The sequence below is a fragment of the Ursus americanus genome, chromosome 2 (assembly GCF_024610735.1).
Source record: "Ursus americanus isolate L20-20 chromosome 2, mUrsAme1.1.p, whole genome shotgun sequence".
Classification (NCBI taxonomy): domain Eukaryota; kingdom Metazoa; phylum Chordata; class Mammalia; order Carnivora; family Ursidae; genus Ursus; species Ursus americanus.
Window position 1 is genome coordinate 85,261,842 of NC_142128.1, and position 26,968 is coordinate 85,288,809.

Sequence of the window (26,968 nt, forward strand, 5' to 3'; positions counted from 1 at the left end):
CAAGCTGTTGAAACCGGGAGCATATTCACCATCTGAGACTGGCAGGTGTTTTTGTGGAGTCTAATGAAAATGGTTCAGGGACCTGAGGCCCTGACAGAATGAAAACTTGCATTGGGGTAGTTACCTTTTTGATATATTTTGGTTGTCCTTTAATGAATAGTGTAAGTGACAAGTTTTATCTTAAGATTTTAAAAAAATGGGCTTTGATGTTTGTTTCATCTCACTACTGTGCTTTGAACAGTTTTCTAATTTTTTCTTTTTCTGTTTTAGGTATTAAATGGCTCTTTTTCTTTGGAATTGGTCAGTGAGAAATACTGGAAAGTGAATAAACCCATGGAACTTTATTATGCACCCACAAAGGAGCACAAATGAGCTTTTACTAAAACCAAGTCTGAGAATGAACTTTTTTTATAGCCTATTTCTTTAATATTAAAGATGTAACGTCTTTACTTTTATGGACAGAATCTTGGATATGTTGTTCAGTTTTCTTTCTGAGCCAGACTCGTTTACACTATTAGAATCTTTTCCCCTTAATTTAAGATTTCCTTTTTGGAAGGGACTGCAATTATTCAGGACTTTTTCTTTCCTTTTAAAAATATATCTAAGTTGTATGTTTTCATGAAGTATGGTTCCATTTGGAGCACCCTTTTGACCCAGGAATTTTTCATAGTTCCATATTCTTAAGTGAAGATTCAGTTGGCAATCCTTATCCCTCTCCTCAAAAGTTTTTTAGGCCTACAGAATGTTAAATAATATGTATTTTGACTTTTTTTCCTGGAGTCTTGTATATTTATAGTTTTCTATATAAGCTGTAGTATCTTCATGAAGACCAAGGCTCAAATTTACTGTGCTTAAAAAACAATTCTCATAGGATTATTATTTTCATGGTATTTTCTTCCATAATCTCATTTTTTAAAAAAGGTTCTTTATGAACTTAGTGTCCATTGTCATGCAATGTTATTTTTTTCCATTTTTTCCCTCTAATTTTGGAATTTCTGATCCTAGGAAAGAGAAACAAAATGTCCAGTTCTATGAGAACTTGGTTCATTTACAGATTTCGCTGAAGAAAGAAAAATTAAATTGGTCTTATGTAGTCTTCAAGTGTATATTTAAAGAGGTCTTTTTTGTATTAGCTTTACTGTCACTTCAGTTCCTTTATTATATGTGTTTGATGTTTTTTCCTATTAAAATACCAGAGATATGGAGATATTTTGCACTTTAGCCTTGATGAAAAGTACAAGATATGTTCAAAGCTTCCCTAATTCTTTTCTTGTTGGTAGCCACGTAAGTTTCAAAAATAACATGGCACATAGAACTAACAATTGGAAAAAAAAGTTTGCTTCTGTTTGAAAAGTGTGTTCAGCATTTTGGGTGGCCCTATCAGTTTATAAATTTGGTGCTCTGCTAATCACACTCTTAGAGAAGCAAGTTAATGGAGCTTGCGCCCTGCCCTAGTGAAAGGTTATTCTGTAGAAGAATGTCAGCAAGTAGGGTGAAGTCATTCTATTCTTCTTGATGCAGTTTTATATAGAGGGACAGTGTTGGGCTTTTGGAGCCAGAAAGCTTTATGAAGATAGATCAGAAATAAGATTGACTTCTGTGTTACTTTTCATCACTGTCCTGATTCCAGGTATGTTTCCAAGTTTATAATTATCACAGTATTTACAAAGACTTGATTGCATTGAGAAATTAACCCCAAAGGGTTTGTTTTTTTGCCAGGGATGAGTAGTCCTCCAGTACAATTGTAACTAAATAACCTGTCTAGTCATTGTAAATATTTATCTGTCATTTTTGACAGATTGGGGCCAGCTTGATGTTTTAAATCTTCAGTCCAATATGAAAACTTAAAGGCTCATTAAATTTTTTACCATTTTACTGAAAATATTTAAAATCTGTTTTTACAGTTTTATTGGTAATCAGTGCCATGAAATTTGAAGACCACCAAAAATCAAGGGAAATTTTGTATTCAATTCCTTTTCTGGTGTAATGTTAAGTTGTATAGATTATTAATGCATGTCCACTGAATATAACCCTGGTTTTGTGATATAACTGCTTAGATTTTATTGGTGATATTAGATTAGTGGTTGCATTAAATAACTAAATTCCCATTGTGATTAATTGAAATTTTGTCTTGAAGCAGAAAATTATTTGTGAATATAAGCTTTGTGCTTAGAGAATGTATGTTTCTATCTGTTGGTATGGGAGGATGTAAACTCTTTGCATCAGTGAATTCATTAGATGTGTAATTCTTTGCAAAATATAATAGGTATTTGGTAGAGCATCGAGTGTAGTGTGTGTGTGTGTGTGTGTGTGCGTGCGTGTGTGCGCGCGTGCATGTGTTTGGTGAGTGGGTACTGTTTACCATCACTACCAAGGTTTTGTAAAGTAACTTCAATACCCACCCTTTCAATTGAAGAACGAAAGGCTCACCAAATGTGGTAAAGGGCCTTTGGATACATAAAATTTATTATAGTAAAATATACATAACCAAATTTACCATTTGAACCATTTTTATGTGTACAGATCAGCGGCATAAGTACATTCACAGTGTTATGTACATCACTGTTACCTAGTTTCACAACTTTAAATTCATCATCTCAAACAGAAGTTCTGGATTCATTAAACAGTAGCTCTTCATTCCTCTCCCCACTCTCATCCCCCAAGCCCTTGGTAACCTCTATTCTTTCTCTCTTTGAAGTTGACTATCTTAGGCACCTTTTATAAGTGGAATCATATAATACTTGTCCTTTGTGTCTGCTTACTTCATGTAGCGTAATGTTTTTAAGGTTCATCCATGTTGTATGCTTATGTCACATTTTGTTGATCCATTTATCCTTGGGTGGACACGGATGGACACTTTCTGCTGTTTGAATACTGCTACTATGAACATTTTTGTACAAGTAAATCTGAGTCCTTGTTTTAAATTCTTTTGAGTATATACCTAGAGGCAAAGTTGCTGGAATATACAGGAATTCTATGTTTAATTTTTTGAGGAATCCCAAACCATTTTCCCCAGGGGCTTCACTATTTTGTATTCCCACCAGCAGTGTACTAGGATTCCAATTTCTCCACATTCTCACCAACACTTGTTATTTTTGTTTGTTTTTAATAGTTATCCTAATGAGTGTAAAGTGTTATGTTATTTCATTGTGATTTTGATTTACATTTCCTTAATGGCTTGTGATATTAACTAAACATCTTTTCATATGCTTATTGGCTATTTGTATATCTTCTGTGGAAAAATGTATTTTCAAGTCTTGCTCATTTTTAATTGGGTGGTGGTTTGTTGAGTTGAAGGAGTTTTTAAATCTATTATCAGATACATGGTGTACAAATACTTTGTCCCATTCTGTAGGTTGCCTGTTTACTCTCTTTATAGTGTCCTTTGGTGCCCAAAATTTCTGATTTTGATGAAGGCTAGTTTGCCTATTTGTGTTGTTGTTGTTATTGCCTGTGCTTTCTGTGTCCTGTCTTTCCAAGAAAGCATTGCCAAATCCAGTGTTAGGAAGATCTTCCTATATGTTTTCTTCTGGGAATTTTATTTATAGTTTTAGCGCTTACATTTATGTATTTGATCCATTTTGAGTTTTGTGCGTGGTAAAAGGAAAGGATTCAGCTTTGTTGTTTGCTTTTAGATACCCAGTTTTCCCAGCACCATTTGTTGAAAAGACTGCTCTTTCTCCTTTGCATTGTCTTTGCAGTCTTACTTGAAATTAATTGACATATATGTGAGGGTTTATTTCTGGGCTCTGTATTTCATTGGTCTATATATATGACTGTCCCTTTGCTAGTACCACACTGTTTTCATTACTGTAGCTTTGTTTTAAGTTTTACATTATAATTTTAAATTCTTTGAACCTTGTGAAGACGACCATGTTTCCCTTGTCCATTTTAGGAAATTGAGGTTCAGGATTCTGATTTGGATAACTAAACATGAAATAATTAAAATGATAGATGAGAAAAGGTGTCTTTTTAAAATCCCCTCACACTTCTACGTAGAAATACTGGCTTTTCTAAAAATAAAATAGAAGCATAGTTATAAGAAAGGAATATTTGCGTGCAGTTGTCACTAAAAAAAAATTATGTCTTTGAGAACTCTTCTGAATTAATGGAGTAAGGACCTCTGAAGATCTGTTCTTCCATAAAAGTGATGAGAACACTGTAAAAGTTGTCAAAACCAAGTTTTTCAGAACTCTAAAACTGAATCTTTCAGTAATCTAAATATTTATCAGTAATAAAAACTCTAAGTTCCATAGCATTATAAATTGCCCTACCCCCCATTCCCCAAGTTCCTGGGTAGCCTTGAAAAAGAATAGCCTTGCAACTATGGTAGCAGTGAAAATCATCAGCCTTGTAACCACTGGAAGGGGCTTAAAGCTCCCTAAAAAGCCCATCCCAGAGAATCATCACTATTGGACTTGTCTGGTCCTTACTGAATAGCTCTATTCCCAGAACTTGTCTTTGGTCTGACTCTGCCTGTGTGTATAGAGACCTATCCATAGCATGTTTGGTAAAAACAGCTTCAGTTGTTTAATGTAGCAGTTTTTTTTGAGGCAGCGATACGAACTGGGACTAAACAGAAGGTGGCCAAAAAATAAAAGGAAAGCTGAAGAGTGACACGTCCGTAGAGGACTTTGAAAAGCTTTAGCATATTCCTGTGAATATCAAAGGCCGCATGCATGTGTAAAGCTATATGCATTCCCAAGGGGGAAAAAAAGTCACTAATCGTACATGTGGCACAACTTGAGCCTCTGCAAGCGGGAAGTGTAGGTTAAGGTAGAGTTGGAAAAACAAACACTACATGTTGTAGTGTTGAAGGCCTGTCCCAACACACTTACAGAGCACTTCAACAAGGCCGAGGGAGTTTATGTCATTGTTTCAAGGCATTTAAGCATTAGCTGACCTCTAAGTTAATGAAGTAGAATATAGTGGTCACACACAGCAAAGAATGCAGTGTCTTATTAGAATTAGTCCAGGAAGGTCACTCAACAAATTGCAAACATAATAGACCTTGAGGAGGTGAAAGGATGCTGTTGTCCAGAGTTGCCTGTATTATCTTAAATATCTAGTTTTCATAAAAAATTTACAATACATGTGAAGAAGCAGGAAAGTGTGAAGACACCCAGATGTTGAACTTACTAAACAAAGATTGTAAGTCAGCTTCTAAAAATGTGTCCAAAGAACTAAAAGAAACCATATCTTAAAAACTAAATATGAGAACAATTTTTTCACCCAGTAGAGAATAACATTAAAGAGGTAGAAATTATGGTAAAAGAACCATATAGAAATTCTGGATTGAAATAGTACAGTGAAATAAGAAATTCATTTAAAAAATCCTGGGGTGCCTAGCTGGCTTAATCAGTAAAGCATGTGACTCTTAATCTCAGGTTTGTGAGTTCAAGCCCCACATTGTGCATAGAGCTTACTTTAAAAAAAAAAAAAAAAATATATATATATGCTAACAGATTTGAACTGATAGAAATATTCAGCAAATGTGAACACAGTCCAGTTAAGAGTATCCTATCAGAAAAACAAATGAAGGCAAAAATGCTGCAGAGACCTGTGGGATACCATCAAGTGTATTAACTTGCATAATGGGAGTCCCAGGAGAGGAAGAAAAGGGGCTCAAAGAGTATTCTAGGAAATAATTGCTAAAAAATTTCAAAATTTGATGAAAAACATGAGTTTGCATATCAAAGAAGCTCAACAAATGCTAAATAAACAAGACTCTTGGAGGCAGCAAGAGGAAAGTAATTCATCACATACAAGGGATCTTTAATACGATTAATAGCTTCCTTATGAGAAGTCATAGAGGCTAGAAGGTAGTGATGACAGACATTTAGAGTCATGAGGGAAAAAAAGTCAACTAAGGGAGCACCTGGGTGGCTAAGTAGGCTAAGTGCCTGCCTTCGGTTCAGTTCATGATCCCAGAGTCCCGGGATGAAGCCCCACATCAGGCTACCTGTTCAGCAGGGAGTCTCTTCTCTCTCTCTCTCAAAAAAAAAGTCAACCAAGAATATCTATATGCAGCACGATTATTTCTCCGAAGTGGAAGAAATTGAGATATTCCCATGTGAAAATAGAACAAATTTGTCTCAAGCATACCTGCTCTTTAAGAAGTACTAAAGGGAGTCACTTAGACAAAAGTGAAAGGACATCAAGGCAGATGTAGCAGATTAAAAACATACAGCTGTATACTGTCCACCGCACTTCAGTTTCAGAGAAACAAATTGGTTGAAAGTAAAAGGATAGAACATAAAACAGTAACCAAAAGAACCCTCAGACAAAAATTTAGAGACAAATTATATTTTATAATGATAAAAGAGTTCATCAGGAAAATATAATAATCATAAACATGTATTCAAACAACAGGACTTTAAGGTACATTGACAGATGAGGCAAAAACTGGCATAATTGAAGGGAGAAATCAACAGTGATAGTTGAAGATGTTAATACCTATTGTCATAGGGGACAGTTCAACTGGGCAGAACATCAGCAAGGAAATAGAAGACTTGAACAACACGCAATAAAACCAGGTAGACCTAACATACCTGTAGCAAGCTTCACACAATAGCCGAACACATGGAATGATCTTCCGGGTGGACACATTTACATCAAACAAGACTTGGTAAACTTAAAAAAAAATGCACAGGCAGACACAGCAGCAGACAGACTCTGGCTGTAATGGAGTGAATTTAGAAACCAATAGCAGAAGGAAATTTGGTTAACTCACAAATAAATGGAAATTAGTACTGCTAAAAAAATGTCAGAAAAAGTAAAAAAGTAAACTAGAAAATACTTCGAAGTGAAAATAAAGACGTGACATTCTTGAACTTAATGAAGCTAAAACTGCTTGGAGGGAAATTTATAGCTGTGGATATGTATGTGAACAGAAGATCTTAACATAACCTTCTACCTTAAGACACTGTAAAAAGCAAACCACTAAGCAAACAAGGACTAAAAAATAAAAGGCAGAAACAAGTGAGATGGGTAATAGGAAAACAACAGAGAAAATAACTAAAAGCTGGTTCTTTGAAAACATAATTGGCAAACTTTTAGACTGATCAAAAAACTAAATACCAAAATCATAAGGGATAATTACTATCAACATTATAGGAAAAATGATTATAAGGGAATAATATGAACATCTGTATGCCGACAAATTAGATAAATCTTGATCAATAGTCTTGAACAAATTCCTAGAAAGATACACACTCTGAAACTGGCTCAAGAACAAGTTGAAAATCTGAATAGACCTGTAATAAGAGAAGTAGTAATAAAACTTGCCGCAAAAAAAAATGCTCAGGCCCAGATACTACACTGGTGAATTCTACCAAATGTTTACAGAGAAATTAAAACCTTCCCTTCATAAGTTCTTCCAAAAAATAAATGAGGCTCATTTTATGAGGCTAGTCTTACTCTGGTACCAAAACCAGACAAAAGCATCACAAGAAAACTACGGATCATTCTCTCTCATGAATACAGAGATTTTCTATTCTGTATTTTTACATCCAAAACCAAAACCCCCGCTAACATACCAAATCCAATAACATAAAAGTTAATATAGGACTTCTTCCAGGAATATGGAGTAGTGTTCTCCCAGAATAGGCTATGGAAAGTAGTCATTGCCAGGGGTTGGGGAAGGAGTGAATAAGGAGTAACTGATTGCTATTAGGTATGGGGTTTCTTTTTAGGGTAATGAAAATTAGTGATTCTAAAACTAGTGGTGATACTTCCACAGCTCTATATATTCTAAAATCTCAGAAACCATTCCTTAATACTTTAAAAGGGTGCATTTTATGGTAGGTGCCTTCTCTCTAATGAGGTTATTTTTTAAAATGTCTGTAGAAGACAAATGGGTCTTCTGTTAAACTTCCTGTGCCATTTACCATGCTCTGGCTAGCCTTTTGGGCCCAAATAAGTGTCTAAAGTTGCTTCCAGTCTAAACATTTAATGATGCACTCTAATGCTTATAAATAGAATGTCTTTATACCTAAGAGAATTTATTTGGTGTAAAACTGTGACCTTTTTGAATACATTTCCTTCCTATTAAAGAAATTCTCCCCTAGTTGCTGTACTTTTGGAAATATAAAGCTAGAAATCACAAGTTTCCTTTTCTAATTTTAATTAGGAGTTGACTTCATAGGTAAATTAGTTGTATAGCTAAACTGTGGTTATTTTAGCCGATTGTAATTGGAGAGTTGTCTTCAGTGTTAAGTTACACTAAATTTCAAATGAACCCCTCAAAAACTTAAATGATTTTTCTTTCATTATATATATATAACATTGACTACCAATTTCCACTTTAGATGGCTGTATTAGTTTGCTAGAGCTGCCATAACAAATACCACAGACTGGGTGACTTAACAACAGAAATTTATTTTCCTACAAGGGTCTGGAGGTTGGAAATCCAAGATCAAAGGTGGTGGTGTTTCTTCCTTTGTCTGCACATATTGTTCCCTCATGCATGTGTGTGTCATAATCAAAGGACACCAGTCAGATCAGGACCCAACCTCAATGACCTCATTTAATCCAAATTACCTCTTTACCCTATTTTGAAATACAGCCAAATATTGAGGTACTCAGGGTAGGACCTAAACATGAGTTTTGGGGAGACTAAGTACTATGGGCCTAGACACAATTTAGCAGGCAATTCCTAAGGTAAAGATAAAAGCATACTACTCTGCTAGCTAAATTAATCTCTTAACAAAAAATAAGATGGCTAAATTTTATTTGGTGACCAGTAATAAAAATACACTGAAGGAGGTGCTGTTCAATTGGCAAAAGATATTTACTAAAAATGTACTTTTTCTCTTTAGTCTGTGGATTAAAATGTAAACTGCCCGGTTTAAACCAAACCCCACTAAGATGATGCCAAAGGAATAATTTTTTTTTTTTAATGAATAAATTTGACAGGTCAAAGGCAAGGATTGTCGAGATAGATAATAGATGTTAATACATTGGGAAGTTAGTGTTTTCACACGGACGGTGAACAGTCGATGGTAACTGATTTAGCAGGATGAAACAAGATCAAAAACACATGACAAAAGGCTTAACTTTGCCTTACTGGAAAGACAAGTGTGCAAAATGGGCATGAAAATGGGATAGGTTAATGGTGTGTCTAAGGAGTAAATGGTGTGTCTAAGGAGTATTTGGACCCACAAAAACTTTGTCTTACCACCAGATCCACTGATCCAGGAGGAGAGGGGCAATAAGTTCTCTACAGAAAGTGAACTGGAGCTGGGTGAGACGGGAGACCAGGCATAGTGGAGAGGGGGCCCCATAATTTTGGTGGGATGACTGTTCCCTTCAACATAAAGTCCCCAGAATGCTGGCATTGTAGTCTGCAGTGATTTTGCTGTCAGTCAAAAAATATGTTTTGGGAAAGTCTTGACGGTAGAAAATGGAAATGAAGCTGGAAATGCTTTCTGCATCTGCATGGATAATTATCGAGTATAAAGTTCAAAGGGTTTCAGATAGAAAATGTACAGTAGGCCAGTGGCTAACCATGCTTTTGTAATCTGTACCAGAATTTTTTATGGGACTCCCTTTGGTCACGTTTACAGTTATTTGTTTTATGTATGTATTTCCTTTACTAAAGACAGATCACCAAGTGGCTAAAAGCAAGGGCACTGAGGTCAGCCCGACACTGGATCCTAGCTCTTTCCCTTGTCAGTTTTAGAATGGCATTGGATAAATTAATCTTACTTATTAGCCTTTCTGTAAATTACAGGATATAATCTATTTAAAAACAACACTGTGTCGTTCTAAGTCTCATAAGCTATTGCAATTAATATGCCACTTTCTAGGAAATGTTTTTACTTGGCAAATTTTATTCTCTGGCCTGCATGATCTAACATTCTCATTCCATTTCAATTGCATAAAGTAGGCTGAAGAAGTTTGTAGTTTGGGGATTTCAAATAAACAGTTTACTCTTATTTTTTTTAAATTTTAAAAAATTATTAGAGAGCAAGCGAGCACAAGCAGGGGAGCGGGAGAGGGAGCAGCAGACTCCCCACTGAGCAGGGAGCCTGATGTGGGACTCGATCTCAAGACCCTGGGATCATGACCTGACCTGAAGGCAGTTGCTTAACCAACTGAGCCACCCAGGCACCCCTCACATTTTAAAGTTGACAGTTTTATCTCCTCTTCCGAGCTAATAAAGGATCTTTTGGGCTAGAAGAGGGGTTGGTCCTTTCTGGGTGGGGAAAGGACGGCAGCAAAGAAAGGGATCGGTCATACGGCTATGGATGACAAGGCATTATAGACAAATGGAGACACTTTTTTTTTTTTTTAAAGATGTTCTGCTTTTGTAACCTCTTGTGGGCTTTGTGAATTCCCTAATGTGGGAAAGTCAGCCTGTATGGAGACTAAAATTGTGGCATGTTCACTTTTCCAACCTCCCCTGTAGCTGTAGAGATACTGGATAAGAAAGAGTTTGTTCCTGTAAATTGGCTGAATTTGCTGTGTTGTTGTGTTTTTCAAGCAAGAGTAGAGACACTGGTCAGGAAACAGGAGCATTCTTTTTTTCTTTTCTGTTCCTTCCCTTTCCCTCCTTCCCTCCCTCTCTCTTCTTTCCTTTACTTCTTTTTTTCCTTCCTTCCTTCCTTCCTTCCTTCCTTCCTTCCTTCCTTCCTTCCTTCCTTCCTTCCTTCCTCCCTCCCTCCCTCCCTCCCTCCTTCCCTCCCTCCCTCCTTCCTTCCCTTCCTTCTTCTCTTCCCTTTTTCCTTTCTTTTTCTTCCTTGATTTTATTTGAGAGAGAGAGCACACGCAGGGGGAGCAGCAGAGAGGAAGGAAGAAGCAGGCTCCCCGCTGAGCAGGGAGCCAGAGCAGGGCTCCATCCCAGGACCCTGGGATCATGACCTGAGCCTAAGGCAGATGCTTAACCAACTGAGCCACCGAGGCGTCCCAAACAGGAGTACTCTGAGAATTGGATAAGAATTTTGGAAAGGTTTGGATGAGTATCCTAAATCCTAACTCCACTAAGCCTCACTTAAAATGGAAGAAACCCCTTGGATGTCCGCTGCTTTGGCAGATGACCCTTAACCTCACTTTAGGGAGTTCCCTTGGAAAAAGCGGCCTATCTGCTGTATCTTTACATTCCTTTATTGCCTGCAGGATATAATTAGAGTCAGATCCCAGCATGTCCTTGGGAACAAATACAAAATGTGACCTGAAAAAATGCTGTTTTGATCAAATATACTAATGATATGTGGAGTATACCTGTGTAAATATGTTGGGTCTTATAGGAACGTAATTTTAAATTGGGTTAAATTATTGATATGAATACACTTGTACCAGAAATTTTCACTCAATTTGTCAGCTTGAACGGCAGGATGTCGCTCTGTTTACTTGGCTGAAAGAAAAACTCAGCACTGGCTCATCTAAATTGGAGGTAAGATGCTAGAAATTCTTTGATAAAATGTAAAGAAAGGAAATCAAAGACTTAGAGGAACGTTGGAGAGGATGTATTATAGGTGGTCTGCTTACCCGTTGTCTCACTATATATCTCATGAGAGCCTGGTCAGCTCTCTATGTAGGCTTTGGGAAATGTGGTGAGCAGAGCATCCTTGAAAAGCTTTATAGTATGTTGATTGGCCAACGATGCCTGTGGAAGATGCTTCTGTTGAAATGGACCTACTTATTCAGTGGGCATTGCCCAGGCAGCACTGTGTCAGAAACCTACTTCCCTTAACTAACTGCTAGACCAGAAGGGTGGACATAATTTTAGTTACTATAATAGTAAGACTGACAGAATGATCAGTATATTCTGACAGGGATTTTTTTTGCTTCGGCTAATTGATCATGTAAGCCAAAGGACCAGAGTGGTCCTATTTGATTTATATAACTAAAAGCTATAGGTCTGATCTGAGCCACTATATTGTTCTTTAAATTATTTTTTAAAAATAAATTCAATTAACATATAATGTATCATTAGTTTCAGAGGTAGAGTTCAGTGATTCATCAGTCTTTATAACACTCAGTGCTTATTACATCCCATGTTCTCCTTCATAATGCCCATCACCCAGTTACCCTATCCTCCCACCCACCTCCCCCTCTAACAACCCTGTTTGTTTCCTATGATTAAGTCTCTTATGGTTTGTCTCCCTCTCTGATTTTGTCTTGTTTTATTTTTTCCTCTTTCCCTATGATCCTATTTTGTTTCTTAAATTCCACATATGAGTGAGATCCTATGATCATTGTCTTTCTCTGATTGACTTATTTTGCTTAATACCCTCTAGTTCCATCCACACCATTGCAAATGGCAAGATTTCATTTTTGATGGCTGAGTAGTATTCCACTGTGTGTGTGTGTTCCACATCATCTTTATCTGTTGATGGACATCTGGAGCTACTATATTAGGCATGATCCCTTAGCAATTCCCAGGCCTAATTTAATTCATATTCCCAGAGCGCTTTGGGTAAAGGACTCTGCCATAACCTCACAAGGATGTAATATGCATCTTCCTCTTAGCCTTCTCCAAAGTAACTTGTGGCCATTTACCAGAGCAGTTATGCACTGAGAAAAGAAATTCCTAGGCCTTTGAGATTATTAAACTGGTCTCCAGTTCCGTTTTCTGGAAACCAGAACATCATACATTTATTCAGAGTGGAGAGTTTTAAGCCAGTTCCAACCATGTTGGCTCCCAAACCCATTTCTTCTTTCCTTCTCCTACTATATCCCGAGTGTATGGTTAGAGTAGCAAGCGACTAGCAGAGTCAACACACTGGCTTCCTGATGGTAGAGTAAAAACTGGTTTCTTGTGTTAATCAAATTTTAATGGAGGGATACAATTCATGTTACTTTACAATGCAGTCAACATTCATGTGTCCCAAACTACTATAGTTGTTATGGAAAGGAACAAGGTGCTAATGTAGCATTATTTGGAATCTTAAAATGATTTCCTCTTTAGGTTGATACATGACCTAAACAGAGTTCTTAACTACTTCCCACACCTTCTTTGGAAAATTTGCCTGTGTATGTGAAATTAATACATATATTTTAAATAACAGTAATTAATACACTTTGATATCAAATTAGGCTCCTGGCATAAAACCCAACTTTATCACTGATCAAAATGTTATGCTGATAAGCATTTAGCAAACTTTGAGACTGATACTCAATTTAACAATATGTACTTAATCAGATGGTCCAAGTGCTGGTTTGCATTCTGGATTTATAATAATTTTTAACTATATAAACAAAACTAATAATTTTTATTTCTTTTTGTGTTCATTCATAATAGTTTGAACTGGCAAGAATTAAAAGTTTTTTTATGGTCATCATAGAAACTAACTTGCATTTCACCTATTCCTTTATTTTAATAAAACATGATTCTGGGCCGCCTGGGTGGTGCAGTCGTTAGGCATCTGCCTTCGGCTCAGGGCGTGATCCCGGCGTTCCGGGATCGAGTCCCACATCGGGCTCCTCCGCTGGGAGCCTGCTTCTTCCTCTCCCACTCCCTCTGCTTGTGTTCCCTCTCTCGCTGGCTATCTCTTTCAAATAAATAATAAATCTTAAAAAAAAAAAAAAAACATGACTCTGTTAATGTGAGAAAAATATATCCTGCTAGAACTATGCTGTAATAACACAAAGAGATTTTTTTTAAATTTCTGCTAATATACTATGTTAACCCCACTCTCTGGATTTTTGTATATGTCATGGGTGTGATTTTTTTTTTTTAAGATTTTATTTACCTGAGAGAGCAAGCAAGCATGAGTGGGGGGCGGGTGGCAGAGGGAGAAGCCCGATGTGGGGCTCAAACCCAGGACCCTGGGATCATGACCTGAGCCCAAGGCAGAAGCTGCACTGACTGAGCCACCTGGGTGTCCTTGCTTTTTTTCTTACATTAAGACCTTTCAGTTCTAAATCCCTCTTCATCCTCCAAGCCAGTAATAAATACTTGTAAAAAGTTACTTCCTCTAAGAAATACTTCAGGGTGAATATGGATTAAGTCCTTGAGATAAAAATCTAAACTTTATACCAAATCCTTTTATCCAAACTCTGACATTCAAAATGAAGCAAGAACAATATTTATTAATGGAATTTCTACTAATTTTCATAGTCATGATAGCCTGGGCTACTTATACAAAAAAAATGAGCACATACACCAAAAACAAAACAAATCCCTCCCCCACAAAGAAAAAATCCTCACTTCATAAGTTCATAAGTTGACAAGTCTTACTTCTGAGAGGTAGCACAGCCAAGCAAGTGAATATTGAACGTGCATTCACTGAGGCACTGGGGATCGCCCAGTTTAATTTACAGCAAACGCTCTCCTCTTCAGAATTGCAGTGCTTATGAACAATTATTATATTAGAACAATGGTCTCAGTTTACTTTGACAAAATCTGACGTGTGTCATCTAGACCTTAACTTAGAAGAAAAATGTATTTCTATCTCAGGCAAGTATTTAAATTCTCAAAAGCCAGTAGTAAGTTAAAAGATCAATGTGGAAAGTACGATTTCTTAAAATTGGGAACATATTTGAGCTTTGTAATTGTGAAATAGCATTAGTGATGTGAAAGGACATTGTTCTGTTCAGGGTAATTTCATATGTAAAAGGCTTCTGGCTTCAGTTGTATGCTACAAACAGAAAACAAAGATGAATCAGCTTCAGTAGACGTGTGATTAAGAACAGTAAAGGATGACTTCTAGACAGACATAAAATTCCAAACACTTTGCAAGTGAAAGTTTTCTGAGTTACTAAATGGTAGGGTGATCTCAGTCATAAACTTGGCTTCATATGAAATGTTTTCATTAAAATTTTAAGTTTTCTTTACAGTAAGAAAAAGCATAGCTCCCAAACTAAGTTAGAAACTGCTAATTTTCTGAATGAAAACAGCACTGTTTTTTATTTTTACACCACTGAATTAAAAGAATAGAAAAAGAACTACAGTTGGTATAGAGAACTATTAGGCCATCTATACAGACATCTGAATAACTCTCCTCTACATTTACCATCTTCTGCAACCGCTTGCTTCTGCTTTGTCGTTCACTGGCACTTCAACCCTGTCAGCTGCTGTGTCTTCGGACGCTGACTGGACGTGGCCCTCCGACTGGCCTCCGGTAGAGGTAGGGGTGCTGTACTTCAAAAGGATCGATTTAAACTGCATCAGAGGTGCATCTGTACGGACACCCATTGGGTCAAAATGAGTTCGGCTTACTCGAAAGCCTGCTTGGGAAAGATAGCACAAAAACTTCTTTAACCTGCAGCAAGGAAAGGAAATAAAAATGAGATTCTGTATCTTATTTAAATCACAATGTCATTAAAATACAAAATATACATTTTGCCATTCACTGGCTATCTTACTTTGGCATATTCATTCCTTTAATGCTGTGTCTGTGGATGTTGTAATAAAAGGGAGGATGTTCAGTACTGACATCAGTCTTTTGCCTTTTGGCTAAAGTTGTGATTGTTTCATTACCTTTTCTCTTTCCTGAAACACACATATAAACAAAATCAGATATAAAACCTTTATAATGACTATTTTTGGCCTGATATTTCCTATCATGAAGGTTTAAATGTTGATCAGTCTTAGAATAATAATTTTAGAGCTAGAGAACAACTCATAGAGATTAGTCTCATTCCCTTAATCTATATATGAAAAAAGGCTCAGAGACTTTAAATATTTTTAAAACTTATGTTTTACCTTACTCTAAAAAAGATTTAAGACACCTCTGCTGAAGGTGAGCGGCCTGGCTGAAGTTATGCAATAAACAGAAGTAAAATGATGCTCTTAAATCTAATGCTTTTTGCAATGTACCATAGTACCTTTTCCCTCCGACAGAGAAATTAAGTAGAAGAAATATTTTAGATGATTTGAATGTTAGACAGTTGAAGATACCAACTGAACATGACTGTTGGAGAGAGCATATATAGTTATTAAAACCATATATTATTTTTTTAAAAGATTTATTCTAGAGAGCAGGGGGAGGGGCTGAGAGAGAATCTCCAGCAGACTTCACACGGAGTGTGGAGCCTGACGTGGGGTTCGATCTCTGAGATGACCTGAGCTGAAACCAAGAGTCAGGTGCTCAACCGACTGAGTCATCATGCCACTAAACCATATACTATCAAAAGGAGTTGAGGTTTTCTTGTCTTTGAATATCAACACTAAAATGTTGAGCAACTAATACAAAATTACAGCTTGTAATTCTATTCCTTTGCTCTTTCAACCTTAACACTAGTTCTTTTTACCAGTATTCAAAACACATTTAGAGGGGTGCCTGGGTGGCTTAGTTGGTTAAGCGTCTGCCTTCAGCTCAGGTCATGATCTCCAGGTCCCAGGATCGAGCCCCACGTCAGGCTTCCTGCTCAGCAGTGAGTCAGCTTCTCTGTCTCTCTGCCCCCCTCTGCTCATTCTCTCACATAAATAAATAAAATCTTTAAAAAAAATCATATGCTGATGAGAAAGTTTAGAAGAATTAGAATAAAACTTAATCTTTATAACTATCAAATATCAAATATAATTTGGTCTTAGTTTGGTTCACATGGTTCTTCAAGGTCTTACAGTTCTTTCAAGGGCATCACCATGTATCAGAGATGTGAACAAGTACATGTTAATAGAAATTTTGAATATGCAAATGCAAGATAAACACGTTTCACTATAATTACATTGTCCGTATAATGAAAAAGCATTTTAGAGTAGGCCTCCAAGGCAATCTCGTCTCTTCCTGCCCTTTTACTATCTGCGTTTTTGCACCGATAAATATATATTTACATATATACGCACACATACATACATACATACCTTGTGCAACGTAACTATCTGTTGTGGTATCATCTGTAGTTTTAATAAACACACCATATTCTTCTAAAATTAAAAAAATGGGAATAACAAATTATTTTACAGAATAACATGAAGCAACAATTCAAAGTTTAAATAAAAACTTATTAAATTGTATCCACATTGCTTTTATGAAATATAGGAGATTCTGTGGTAAAAACAGACTAAGAATTAAAGTTTTTTTAACCATTTAATAATAACTGCTGCTTCTAATGACTTATAAGAATAATAGAATGTCTAATAGTCCCACCCTTGTATCAACAGCCTGATAAAACTACAAAAGCCTATTTATACTAAAGAGAAAATAAAGGACAAAGAACAGCCTTAATGAGTAATAAGCGTAAACAGCCTCTGTGTCTCAAACTGATGTTATGAAAATTTTTGGCCACACTCTTCTTAGAATTACCTAAGGTTTCTCTTTATAGAAAGCAGACACAGAGTAATAAAATCACAACAGATTTTTAGTTCTTTTAATCTACTGCAATTAGGGGGGAAAATATATACATATATACATATCTTAATAAAACTGTTATTCATTTCAGGCCCTGAATATAAATTAGTCACCTTGCTTGTTGAGATTTGAAGGTGCATGAATTGAAAACTGACTTTGAGGAGTACACTCTGATTCAAAGATTAATGTCTTTATTAGGGTCTGAATGTCATCTAAACCATGGTGAAAAGACTCAAATAGCATTCTTTTGAGGAATCCAGTATTGAAAAGGGAGCTTGACCTGAAAAAAAAGGAAAAAAGAAGGAAACAGGAAACTGGGTTTGAGAAATGTCTATTTAAAAAAGTCTATAATTCAACTACAACTAAGATATATAATTAAGTATAGGATGGAATAAATGCTGAAATTAAAGAATTTATGATTTAATTTAAAAATTATTTTCTATTTTCCCACTCCTTTTATCATGTTAGTTCTCTAATGGGATTATTCATGGAAATTTCATTTATTGAACCCTCATGTAAGGTGTAAGGTATACAGCGCTGTGGTACATGGGGACATGGAGGATATACCAAAGTATACTATACAGTGTTTTCCCTATAAAAGCCTATAAATTTAGACAGGCACATAGTGTGACACAGAAGTTTTCATAATGCATATTCCAGTCAGTAAAATCTTAATCCAATGTGTATACATAGGATGGGGTGGGCTGGAGTAGATACAGGAGAATCAGATGCTGTAATGCTGATTTTGTTAAAAACATGGCACAAGGGTAAGTCTGATATGCTTACCATTTGAGAATCACAGGTATAATGGACAGAATATGAAATTCCAAGTCAGATAAACCTGGATTCTCATCCTGGCTCCACCACTTACTACCTATGTAATCTTGAGTAATTAGTGCTTTTGAGTTTCCTATTCCTCATCATAAAATAGAAAAATAAAACTTCTCAGACTTGTTATGGGAGTTAATGAGATAGCACACATAAAATCCTTAGTCCAGAGTATAACTTCAATGAATAATAGCTATTATTAGGTTAGCAAACATATATGAAAGGATATATGATTTTAAAGTGTCAAATGATCAATGTAAGATTTACTAAAATGGAATTTAGAGATAATTTTGGGTTAAAGCACTGAAGAAAGACTTCAAAGAGGACACACTGAATTGGAGCTGAAGAAGGGGGAAAGAATGCATGAGAGTAAAGACATGAACAATGATTTTGAGTGAGGAAATCTACGACATGGTTTACAACTCAGGGCTGGAATCAAAAAACCTGAGTTCTGATCTTGCATGTACTACTAATTTTGGGGGTCAGTTTCAGCCAGCACTGAAAAACACTGCCATAATCATCTCATCTGTAAAATGAGAGAGTTGGGCTAAATCCTAAATTCAGCAACTTGTTACTCTTAATTTCCCCAGTTCTGAGATCAGCAAGAGTAAGAACAACATGTAGCAGCTTTCCTACGGAAAGGCTGGTGAAGTCACTCTTAGTTTTAGAATAGGTACATGAGATGAAGATAAAATAATGGGCATCAGCACAAACTTTTACCATTTGAGTTAATTTTTAGGTTTAGTAGATTGACTACACCTTGACCGTGACCTTATAAACAAGGTAGAAATCTGCAATGATTCTTTGTCACAATATTGTTAGGAATCTCAAATTTCTATCAGAATCTCTAGTAACAACCTAAAAGTAAGGATGCTGATAAAAAACAATTCAAGTCACTAAAAACACAATACTAATGATGCAAAAGCACACATACATTAAATATTTGCAGCTGAGTCCCATCTGAACAGCTTTACCTAAAACAAAAGCAAACCTTTACTGTCACATGCCCTACTCACTTGAAACTAATTTCTTGAAGACCTCTTATATTAATTGACTCTTCTATAAAAAGTTATGGTGATCACTTCATAATCACACCCTAGTTCTACAAACTGTCAATTGAAAAAAGCCTCATTCTTACTATTCAGAAATGAATTATCTAGTTTGCAGATCAGCCAGGCTTCTCTTTGATCCCACTGTCTCTTAGCACTGTTGCAAACTTGTGAGAATAATGGTATAGAAAAATCTGAAAACAAAAAACATCTTGGATTCATAGGGGTAGAAGAGTCATAATTATTTGACTAGACTTAAAAAAAAATTGAAATTTGTCTTTTACACTACACATAATCAAAAATCAGCAATCAAATCAATATATAAATCAATTTTGAATACAGATCTTCCTTGACCTACAATGGACTTATGTACACCCAGGATATGTTGAAATGAAAATGCATTTAATATGGCACCTGGGTGGTTCAGTCAGTTAACTGTCTGCCTTTGGTTCAGGTCATGATCCCAGGGTCCTGGGATCGAGTCCCGCATTAGGCTCCCTGCTCAGTGGGCAGACGACCTCTCCCTCTGCCCCCTCCCCCTGCCCCGGGGCTTGTGCTCTCACTTTCTCTCTCAAATAAATAAAATATTTAAAAAAAAAATGCATTTAATAGACTAACCTACTGAACGTCATAGCCTAGCCTAACCTACCTCAAACACGCTCAGAACACTTTCATTAGCTAACAGTTGGGCAAAATCATCTAGCACAAAGCCTATTTATAATAAAGTATTGACTAGTTCATGTAATTTATTGAGTATTATACTGAAAGTGAAAAACTGAATGGTTGTAAGCGTACTGGTTGTTGACCCTCTTGATGTGTGACTGGCTTGCTGTTATTGTCCAATATCCTGAGAGAAGACTCGCATTTTGCTAGCTTGGGAAAAGATCAAAATTCAAAATATGAAACACTTTCTATTGAATGTGTATTGCCTCTGCACCACTATAAAGTCGAAAAATCCCAAGTTGGGGACCATCTGTATATTATTCTGCTTAAGCACATACCATAGAGGTCCAAGTTCTATTGCTGTCTTTCCAGGCATGCTTCCATGACAGTTACAGGGCAGCTGTCTGTATGGGTTTTCTGTGAAAATATTATAAAAAGAGAAATCAAAGGAGAAATGACAATGTAAATAGTAACTGTTATATTTGTAATAATTTGCAGCCACTACATAATGAGGATCTACTATGTGCCAGGTATTATGCTAAGTACTTTATATGCATTTTAAAAATTTAATCCTTACAACTCTCTGAAGCAGATACTGTTATATCTCAATTATCCACATCAGAGAATTAAAGCTTAAGAGAGGCCACAGAAATCCATGTCAAATGGCTTATTAGAGGCATAACTTTTACTAGCTTTTAGTCACTATGCTGCATGAAATAATTTAGGAGAAAATCTTTAGAAGTCCACAAGATACCCACTTAAAATCAACTGATGGGGGTATAATTAACATGCAATAAAATGTATACATGTTATGTGAAAAGGTTGATGAGTTTTAACAAATAGCACATCCCATCTAAAGACATTTCTCATTAGTTACTTCTGCAATGGGGAAGAAAACAAATTACTCCCTAGGCTTGATTCGTATTCAGCCCCCAAAATATAGGCTAGAAGATTCTTAATTCAGTTTAAAAGAACAATGAGAGGCCTGATATAATCCCAAGGAAACTGGGGAAGTACTAGCATTATTCTTAGTTTCCAAAATGGGGCAATATTCTAAAATGGACTGTTCAGTTCATTAAGCCCTAGAATAGTTATTTTAAATCACACTCTCCCACTAACCTCCTTCAGGCCATTCTTGGGTTATTATTCACCTTCTTGAAATGGCCTGATCTAATCAATCAGTCCTAGATATATCCAGAACTCAGAATTATGATGGCAGAGACATAGGTATATAGTATATTGCTATCAGACATCACTGTTATTCAATGTAATTAAATGGGATAATGCATGGACAGGTGATTTTATTTTAGATTTACTTGAAGGCTTCTTCCCTCACTGTTTTTACTAGATCTAGTTTTCAGCATTATGTTCCTCAAACATGTGAATATATTCAAGAAGTCTTCCTGGAACCATTCAATAAGTAAATTATAAGTAAATTATAATACTATAGTCAGTATTACCCAAATTAGGGCAATTAATACTTTTAGTTCTGTCAGTTATACCCACTTACCACAGGCAGCACACACATGAATTTTTATTAGTATGTTTCCTGATGCATTTACAGAATGCTCCCATCATATCAACGTATGTCTTTTCCCAAGCCCCTTGCCTAGGATTTCTCAGTGCTAGGCCAGCAATAGCAAATTCCCTCTTTGGCAGGTCAGGACTATCATTTCAAGTTAATAGTAGCAAAAAATGAAGGGGTAAACAAAACTAGTATGTCCATGTCCTTGGTATATATGCTATGAAGATAATTCCAGAGGAGGAATTAAAAAATATTTGGAGACCTCTATTTAAATGCAATGGAATGAACATGTACTGTATTTCTGCTATCTCTTAAAGCATTATTAAAATGAGAACAAAGAATAAAAGTCAAACCCAAGGATAGATAAAATGGGAGAGGAGGTAACAGAAGATGATAAGAGATGTCAATAAAATTTTAGAAGTGGAAATAAGGTACACAAGGGGATAACTGATTTAGCAGTCCAGACAATGGTAAAGCTAAGCCTGAAATGGGCAGACAGGCTACCAATAAAACAGCAAGCCCACTAGTGTTGTGGGACCCCAGAAAGACCTGAGAATGGAAGGTACTGATCATTTTGAAAGATGGGTATAGGGCAGTAGTGCAAAAAAGAGGTCTGGCTAAAAATTTTAAGGGGTTTAAGACCCCTAGATTTTCTTCTTTAATACCCACAATCAAACTTCTATGCTTCCTCATTCCAAAAAATGAAGTTAATCTTGGGTGAGGCTGAACCATGGAGGACCTGGAACCAGAAGCAGCAGTCACAGTTGAGAATAAGATTTATGAAAAGAAAGGGATTAAGTAAAAGACATCATAAATGGTAAGTAAGAACTTCTAAATCTCCTTCCCCAACACGGCTCCTAGAAAGCTATTGGAAGATTCAAAGATTTCTCTAGAAAAACTTACCAATCCAAGAGAAAAGACCTAACACATTCATTTTCATCTGGGGATCTCCTAGTGAAAAGACAGACTGGTGCCTTCTCATTACAGTAAAATCTACCAGTCTTTTAAGTCCTGACTCCAGGGCTTCCAAAAAACTCAGTGTGGACAATCAAAGACCATTAGACATTTGAGATCTACCATGACAGAGGACAAGAAACAGAAATTGTTAGGAAACAGAAGAACTAAAACAACAAAATAACAGAAACAACATACAAAACAGAACTAAAAAAAGCTATCCTCCCTTAAATAAAAATATACCCAATTATAACCACTATTCTTGGAGAGCTAAGATTAGATTTTAAACTCTGAAACAAGAATAGAACACTATTAAAAAAGAAACAATGAGAAAATATGAAGTAACTTAAAAACAGAAAATATGACAGAAATTTAAAAAGGAGAGTTGGAAAATAACAATCAGGTAAATCTATAGAGCCAAACGCCCAAGAAATGAAAAGACTGTCCAAATTGGGGCTATATTCTACTATGGACTGTTCAGTTCATTTAAGCCCCAGAAGAGTTATTTTATTTTATTTTTAAGATTTTATTTATTTATTTGACAGAGAGACAGCCAGCGAGAGAGGGAACACAAGCAGGGGGAGTGGGAGAGGAAGAAGCAGGCTCATAGCGGAGGAGCCTGATGTGGGGCTTGATCCCAGAACGCCAGGATCACGCCCTGAGCCGAAGGCAGACGCTTAACGACTGCGCCACCCAGGCACCCCCAGAAGAGTTATTTTAAATCACGCTCTCCCACTAACTTCCCTCAGGCCATTCTTGGGTTATCATTCACTTTCTTGGAATTCCACTAGTGGGTATTTGCCCAAAGAATATAAAAACACTAATTCGAAAAGATACATGCACCCTTATACTTACTGCAGCATTACTTACAACAGCCAAGATACGGAAGCAACCTAAGTGTCCATCAATAGAGGGATATCAATAGATAAGGAAAATGTGGTATTTATATATACCCACACGATGGAACATTATGCATTCATTAAAAAGGATGAGATTGTACCATTTAAGACAACAAGGATGGACCTAGAAGGCATTATGCTAAGTGAAATAAGTCAGACTGAGAAAGACAAATACCATATGATCCCACTCATGTAGAATCTAAAAAAAAATTTAAAAAACCCCACAAATGAATAAACAAGCAAAAAGCAGAGTCAGACCTATAGAGAAAAACTGATGTTTGCCAGAAGGAAGGGGAGATAGGTGAAGGGGAGAGGGAGATATAGGCCTCCAGCTATGGACTGGATAAGTCATGGAAATAAAAGGCACAGCATAAGAATACAATCAATGATACTGTAATAGTGACGTAATAGGACAGATGGTAGCTATACTTGCGGCATAATGTATAAATCTGTCAAAATCACTAAGCTGTACACCTAAAACTAACATAACTATATGTCAACTATACTCAAAAAAGAAAAATTTAAAAAAAATGTGGTACATATATAATAGAATATCATTCAACTGTGAAAAAGAGGGAAACCCTGCAATCTGTGACAACATGAATTAATCTTAAGGGCATTATATTAAGTGAAATAAATCAGAGAAAGAAATACTTTATGATCTCACTTACACGTCAAATCTAAAAAAGCTGAACTCATAGAAACAGAGCAGATTGGTATTTGCTAAGACCTAGGGGTGGGGAAAATGAAGAGATGCTGGTAAAAGGCTATAAACTTTCAGTTATAAGATGATATGGGGATCTAATAATGTACAGCGTGGTGACTAAAATTAACGCTAGATTGTATCATTGAAATTTACTAAGAGAGTATAAATCTTAAGTGTTTTCATCACACACACACACAAAGGTAACTGAGGTGATGAAAGTGTTAACTAATCTTATCGTGGTAGTTCATTATACATGTACATGAAATCAGTGATACACATTGTACACCTTAAAGTTACACAGTTTTTGTCAATTATATCTGAATAAAGCTGGTAAAAAATTGTAAGCTCCACCTCACGTCTGACAGAAAAGAAAGAAGAGTTAAGAGAAAAAATTTCCCAGGGCTGGGAAGGTGGTGGAATAAGAGGACCCTAAGCTCACCTCGTCCCATGGATACAATTAGATAACACTCACATCATCATAAATAACCCAGAAAACAACGTGAGGACTGGCAGAACAAACTCCTCAACTAAAGGCAGAGAAGAGGCCACACTGAAGAGGGTAGGAAGCACAGAGATGCAGTGGAAAGCAAAACAGCATCTGCCATGGGGAGCAAGCCACTGGAGTGGAAACGGGAGAGAAACAGAGTATCATACCTGGGAGCCCACACAGGGAAGACAGATACCCATAACGTTTGTCTTTGAAAGGGAGATGGGGCTGAATTTCCTGAGCTCTTACAACCAGTGGGACTGAAAGTCTGGCATTTTAAAAATCAGTAGGCTCCGTTCTGGGAGAGCCTGGAGGGCAACAGGAAGCTACGACCCTGCCCTTAAAGAGACAGCATGACAAAGAGCCCACAGAGATTCCACAGAGAAGCAGCAATTTGAAAAATGCCTGGGACGCAGGGGAGGGAGAGTACTTTACTCATTTCAGATCATGTCCTAGAGGGGCAGGGATTGCAGAGGGACTTCTCTAGGAACAAAAGAGATGACAGGCACCATCTCTCTGCCCTGCCCCCCTCCCACCCCCACTGCATAACACTTGGCCGTGGAAACCAGAGACATTCACTACCTAACTTGCTTACACCATACCCCACCCCCTCCAGCTGAGCCTGCCTCAGTCCCAGTGCTGCAGGTACCCTCCCCCGGAAGACCCACACAAACCTTGCCAACACCTGATCTCCTGACTTGTGTGTTTTGCGGGGCCTCAGTCTCAGTGGCAGTGGCTGCCACCAGCCCTTTGGAAGCCTGGTGTACTTTGTTAAAATTGTGTGTTTAAATGGTTGGAAAACAAGAACAAAAGAATTCTATTTTGTACCATATGGAAATTACATAGAATTTAAATTTCAGTGTCCATAAATAAAGTTTTATTGAAACACAATCCTAAAAAAAAAAAAAAGTGTGTCCTGCCCACAGAGTCCCCAGTCCCTGCAGGTCTCATTCTGCCTCACATCTTGTTAAAGCAGACTGCCTCACATCTTGTTAAAACCTCACACCCCACCGTGGCTGGGGATGAAACACTGCCCATAACAGACAAAGAGAGCTTCTGCAGACAACTGGACTGGAGGAAAAAGCGGCCAGGACACAACAGCAGGGTGCATAACATACAGAGGAGACACCCCTGAAGTGGCAGGTTCTGGTGAACAGGGGACATTACATTTCAGGGCTCTACAGGATCTCTTCTTCATAAGGCCATTACTTTCAAGAGCAGGAGATTTGGCTGACTTTCCTAACACACAAAACAGCGTTAGAAAAAATGAGAAGACAGAGGAGTATGTCCCAAATAAAAGAACAGGACAAAACCAAAGCAAGACATCTGCACAAAACAGATATAAGTAATATGCTTGACAGAGAATGAAAAATAATGATCATAAAGATATTCACTGGTATTGAGAAAAAGAGTGAAGACATCAATGAGACCCTTAACAAAGAGAAAAAAGAACCAATCAGAGATGAAGGACACAATAAGTGAAATAAAAAATACACTGGATGGCTAAACAAAGGAGGGAATTAGTGACTTGAAAAATAGAGTAATGGAAAGTAATCAAGCTCAACTGGTGAGGAAAAAAATAATTATGCAAATGAGAATAAACTTAGGGAACTCAGCAACTCCATCAAGCGTAATAACATTCACACTATAGAGATCCCAGAAGAAGGAGAGAAAAGGTGGCAGGAAATTCGAGAAATCATAGATGAAAATTCCCCTAATCTGGAAAAGGTATCAGATATCCAGATCCAGGAGGCACAGAAATTCCCCGAAGAAAATCAACCCAAAGAAGTCCACACGAATACACATAGTAGTGACAGAGAAAAATTTAAAAGCAGTAAGAGCAAAGAGAAAGTTACATACAAAGGAAACCCCATAAAGTTATCAGTGGCTTTTTCAGCAGAAACTCTGCAGGCGAGAAGAGAGTTGCATGACATATTCAAAGTACTTAAAGGAAAAAATCTGCAGCCATGAATACTCTATTCAGTATGGCTATCATTCAGAATAGAAGGACAGATTTTCTCAGACAGACAAAAGCTGAAGGAGTTCATGATCACTGACCCAGCCCTACACGAAATGTTAAAGGGGACTTTTGGGGAAGAAAGGACTGTAAGTAAGAATAAGAGACATAGGAAACAAAGCAGTAAAAATAAGTATCTGTAAAAATCAGTCAAGGGACTCACAAAATAAAAGAATATAAAACATGACACTATATACCTACAATAGTGGAGGGAGAGGAGTAACGAGTGGGTTCAAACTTAAATGACCATCAACTTAATACAGACTGCTATATGCTGAAGATGTTATATACAAATCTAATGGTAACCACAAATCAAAAACCACTAATAGATATGCAAAGAATAAAGAGAAAGGAATCCAAATACATGACTAAAGACAACAAACTATGAAAAAGAGCAAGAGAAGTACCAGAGAAGTTTAAAACAACCACAAAAGAAGTACCAAAAGCAATAAATACATAATCAATAATTACTTTCAATGTAAATGGACTGAATTCTCCAATCCAAAGAAACAGGGTGATGGAATAGATAAAAAAACAAGATCCATCTATATGCCACATACAAGAGACTCATTTCAGACCTAAAGATACATGCCGACTGAA

General features: G+C 36.7%; 2 protein-coding genes across 10 annotated transcripts in view; one reads left to right on the forward strand and one right to left on the reverse strand.

The window, feature by feature from the left end:
- RNF2 (ring finger protein 2) overlaps positions 1-13,535 on the forward strand; it is a 58,187-nt gene extending 44,652 nt beyond the window's left edge. For all 5 annotated transcript variants that reach the window (XM_045811480.2, XM_087858454.1, XM_045811479.2 and 2 more), the window contains one exon: positions 271-13,535. In XM_045811480.2, coding sequence (XP_045667436.1) covers positions 271-372 — 102 coding nt within the window. In that variant the 3' untranslated portion in view covers positions 373-13,535. The remainder of the gene's footprint in view (positions 1-270) is intronic.
- The window catches only part of TRMT1L (tRNA methyltransferase 1L), a 45,219-nt gene continuing 30,993 nt past the window's right edge, over positions 12,743-26,968 (reverse strand). For 2 of the 5 annotated variants that reach the window (XM_045811499.2, XM_045811500.2), the window contains 6 exons: positions 20,119-20,197; positions 17,354-17,520; positions 16,754-16,816; positions 15,313-15,439; positions 14,961-15,209; positions 14,018-14,585 (listed from right to left, as the gene is read on the reverse strand). In XM_045811499.2, the coding sequence (XP_045667455.1) occupies positions 14,552-14,585; positions 14,961-15,209; positions 15,313-15,439; positions 16,754-16,816; positions 17,354-17,520; positions 20,119-20,197 (719 nt within the window). In that variant the 3' untranslated portion in view covers positions 14,018-14,551. Of the gene's footprint in view, positions 13,517-14,017; positions 15,210-15,312; positions 15,440-16,753; positions 16,817-17,353; positions 17,521-20,118; positions 20,198-26,968 lie in introns of those variants that run through there. The other 3 variants (XM_045811497.2, XM_087858446.1, XM_045811498.2) reach the window with 2 other exon arrangements.